The sequence below is a fragment of the Ptychodera flava genome (assembly GCF_041260155.1).
Source record: "Ptychodera flava strain L36383 chromosome 23 unlocalized genomic scaffold, AS_Pfla_20210202 Scaffold_23__1_contigs__length_28996876_pilon, whole genome shotgun sequence".
Taxonomy (NCBI): Eukaryota; Metazoa; Hemichordata; class Enteropneusta; family Ptychoderidae; genus Ptychodera; species Ptychodera flava.
Window position 1 is genome coordinate 20,441,439 of NW_027248277.1, and position 3,903 is coordinate 20,445,341.

The 3,903-nt window shown below is 38.8% G+C and overlaps 1 protein-coding gene across 1 annotated transcript; it reads left to right on the plus strand.

Moving 5' to 3' along the window:
* The first annotated feature begins 1,981 nt into the window (after positions 1-1,981).
* LOC139123832 (protein NLRC5-like) lies at positions 1,982-3,562 on the plus strand. Its single transcript, XM_070689982.1, has one exon. It carries the CDS (start codon positions 1,982-1,984, stop codon positions 3,560-3,562), a length of 1,581 nt encoding a protein of 526 aa, XP_070546083.1.
* The last annotated feature ends 341 nt before the right edge of the window (positions 3,563-3,903 follow it).

The following is a 3,903-nucleotide window of genomic DNA, read 5'->3' on the forward strand; positions in this document are numbered from 1 at the left end:
TTCCCTCATTTGTATCCTACTGGTATGAAAATATGTACAATTTACCATCGACTTTGACAGAGGCAACTGAATATGCAATCAAACACCATGTACAATTGTATTGTAAGGAACATAAGCTTGAGGTTGGGAATATTTTGGGTGTAGTGCAGGATAGGCTCTACGAAATTGGAAAGCAAGCATTTGATAACTATCCTCAGACACCAACATCCTTTATTAAGCTTAATGATTCCTGTGACGATCCTTTTTTGTTTGACTTGTTAGATGGAGTGAAACGATACCACATCTTGTGTTTCTTTAAAAGGCCCCTCCGTTCAGTATATATTTGGCGTCAGCACATATACTTTTATGCTATGGCATTGTATCTGACCAAAACCAAGAATGCTCTAATGAGAAAGGCTACTTTCGAAAAGTGTGTAAAATCAGTACCAACCGTACTTCTCTTTGTTGCTGGTATTCTCAAGGAGAAAGCAGCATTCTTCTTCATTCTTTCACATATACTATCAGCAAGGCATATCCCGTGAACATAGAGCTGCTATCTCTTCTAGGATGTTGCCTCTTAGAATCTAAGAATTCTAAAAAGTTCATTGGCATTGTCAAGCATCTTATGAAATCACAGAGATTAGATTTGTCAAACGACGAGTTTGACAACACTTCTCATTATGGTCTGAAGGCCATAGCATCAGTATTACAACAGATCTCACTCATTGAGAAAGTGGTGTTGGTAGGTCAAGATGAAGAAGGAAACATATCAGGCAGCTTTAAGAACTGTTTGAAATTTCATGTTGATAATCCAAACTATGATGTTGAATTCCATGTTAAAGAAATGGCGGAGTTAATAATAGTTGCTAGATATATCAATTTCTATGAGCTGTTAATCGCCCGAAAGTCAGATGAAAACCGTAGCGAGACTACCTTACGCTCTATTACTATCAAAGCAACTGAAGCCATGAGATACAATGAATCGCATAAAACCGGAGAAATGCTTGTCAGGGCGCTAGCATTATGTCAAACTCTAAAAACTCTCCATTTAAGTGGATTCCAGAACAAATTTGTCGAAATATTATTTCTCAAACTGAAGATGAAATGTAAACCACTCTCAGTAACCAGGATAGAATTGCCCAATAATAAATTGGATAACTCTTCTGTACAAGTCGTATTGGATGCTATAAAGTTTGTCCCATATCTAGAACAATTAGATGTCAGAAACAACAACATAAATTTCAGGGGAAGTGTAGCACTATTACCTTTGGCTGATAAGGTCAGCATCCTTTCAGATAATAATGCAGTGGAGGAAGGTTTTAACAGTCTGCTTGGATATAAAGCTATGTCAGAACAGATTGGTGACTTGAAACCATATACGGCAGAAATTAAGACCATTGATGACATCAGAAAGTTCCAGGGTAAATCAGTGCACGTGACACGATTAAAGATACCTAAATCGTCGACTACAACCGATATCGTCGGCGCAATGTTTTCAAAATTGGCATTATTTACACATCTGAAAGATGTAGATTTCAGTGAGTGTGGTATAACTGAAAAAAATGCTAGGGTACTTGCTGATATGTTTGAATCTTTGTGTAACTTGGAATATGTCGATCTTAGTTCAAATAACATCGGAGACGATGGTGTAAACTATGTTGCAAAGAAATTAGAGTAGTTGAGAAACATTAAATACGTAGATTTCAGCAAAACCAACATAACTTTAAGAGGAATAGAAGATTTATATAATGCTACTGAAATTTAACAACGTGAAAAGATAATTGTTGCTCATAACTTGACAGGATTAGTTTATGTCTTGCCGTACATTAAACACAAATTGACTTCATTTCCTATGGATATTAATCTGCAGGCAGATAGAGTCTCACTTGACAAGTTATCTTTCATCACAGAATTAAACAAAGTTGCTAAGACACTAAGAGTAAGCAAACAGTGGGAAAGAAAGGAGTTTGAATCCTTTTGCCATGGCGTGAGTGTTCTCTATATGTTAGAGTACCTTAATCTTGATCGTGGAAACATTGGAGAAGTAGGCACGGAGAGTTTGAGTAAGGCTGTGAGGTTGTTACCAAAGCTTAAATATCTGTCTCTGAGTCATAACAGAATAGGGGATCACACTGCAAAGATTATTTGCAGTGGAGTTAGTAACCAGAACGAGCTTGGTCACCTTGATCTTAGTCACAATGATATCAAAGAGAATGGTGCTGAGAGTGTGGTTAGCAGCATACATGGCTTAAAATGGCTGAGGCACCTAGATCTCAGTCATAACAAGATTGGAAGTCATGGTGCAGAGATGCTAGGCAGGAAAATTAATAATCTGCACCATTTGAACCTTGGTAATAATAATATAGGAGCTGCTGGTGTGAAAGGTTTATGCATAGGTTTAGGAGAAATGACTTGGCTCAGACATTTAGATCTCAGCCATAATGATGTTGGGGATGTTGGGACTGAAAGCTTGGTCAGTGTCACTAAGAAACTTACTAGGTTGAGACATCTTGTACTGAGTCACAACAACATTTCAGGTGTTGGTGCAAAGAAGTTAACTGAAGGAATAGAGAAGCTGACTTTGCTTAAGCGCCTTGATCTGAGTTATAACAATCTCAAAGTTGACGGTACGCAGAGTATTATGACACCATTAGAGAATATGAAGCAGCTTAGACGTCTAGATTTGAGTCATAGTGACATTAAAGATGACGGTGCATGGGTCGTGAGGAAGGGCATTGTCAAAGCTAAGTGGCTGAGGCACTTAGGTTTGAGTCATAACAAAATAGGGGATGTCGGAGCAGGTAGCATCAGCGCAGAGGTCGTAAAATTGACACAAATTGAGCACTTCGATCTCAGTCACAACAGAATCAGAGATAGTGTCGCAGAGAGATTATGTGAGGTGATTGTGAGTATGGCTAATGCAATGAAAAATCACGGAAGTAGCAAAGGTAACAAAGTTACAAATTTGGACCTGAGTCACAACCTGATCACAGACTCTGGTGCCAAACTTCTGAAGTCAACGGTGCAAAATTGTGATGTGGCCCCATCTGTTGATTTACGTTGTTATAGAGTGCATAATTTAGAACAGTATCTCAGTACAAAATCTCCAGGGAAATCTGATAAACCAAACGCACTTGAAGCAATGGTCCTCCCATCACCTCTGAGGCCAAAACCTTTTACCGGGAGCCAAGCCAGCCAATCCTATTTAGGATCAAGTGATTCTGCTTACCACTCTGATTTAGCGTCACGTGATTCAGCTAGTCGTTCCGATTTAGAACAGCGCGAAGCGGCTAGCGGTTCCTATTTAGAAGTGGATGATTCAGTCAGCAATGCCGACTTAGTACTGGGTGATTCGGCCAGTTGTTGGCATTTAGGGCCAGGTGGTTGGGCAAGCTGTTCTGATTTAGTACCAGGTGATATGGCTAGCCAATCGGATTCCGTTCTGGATTATTCAGCCAGTCGTTCAGATGTAGTACAAGGTGATTCAGCTAGCAGTTCCGATTTAGCATTAGGTGATTCAGCCAGCCATCTGGATTCTTCTCCCATTGACAGTGACTCCACCAATAGTTCTGTAGAGATGTAGGAACTAAAAGATTGGCCATTGATAAGACATATATTTGCATTCAAATAAACCAGAGATGCTGATTTTATAACAATCCAATGAACTCTGTTAAACCACAAGACTGACAGATAGACATTTTAACAACATTTGCTTCAATGTATAGGAATCGTATATTTAACTTGGCAGAATAACTTTAAAATTAGACGATCAGCAGCTTTCAAAATATACTTACTATTGGAGTTTTAACTGATTATTGAACATGCGCACACAAACAAAACGTGTCGGACGTCAATGTGAAATGGAATGTTACAAATGACATTGGCTCAAGTTAACATTCTCGAAAGCAATCCTGAAATTGATAC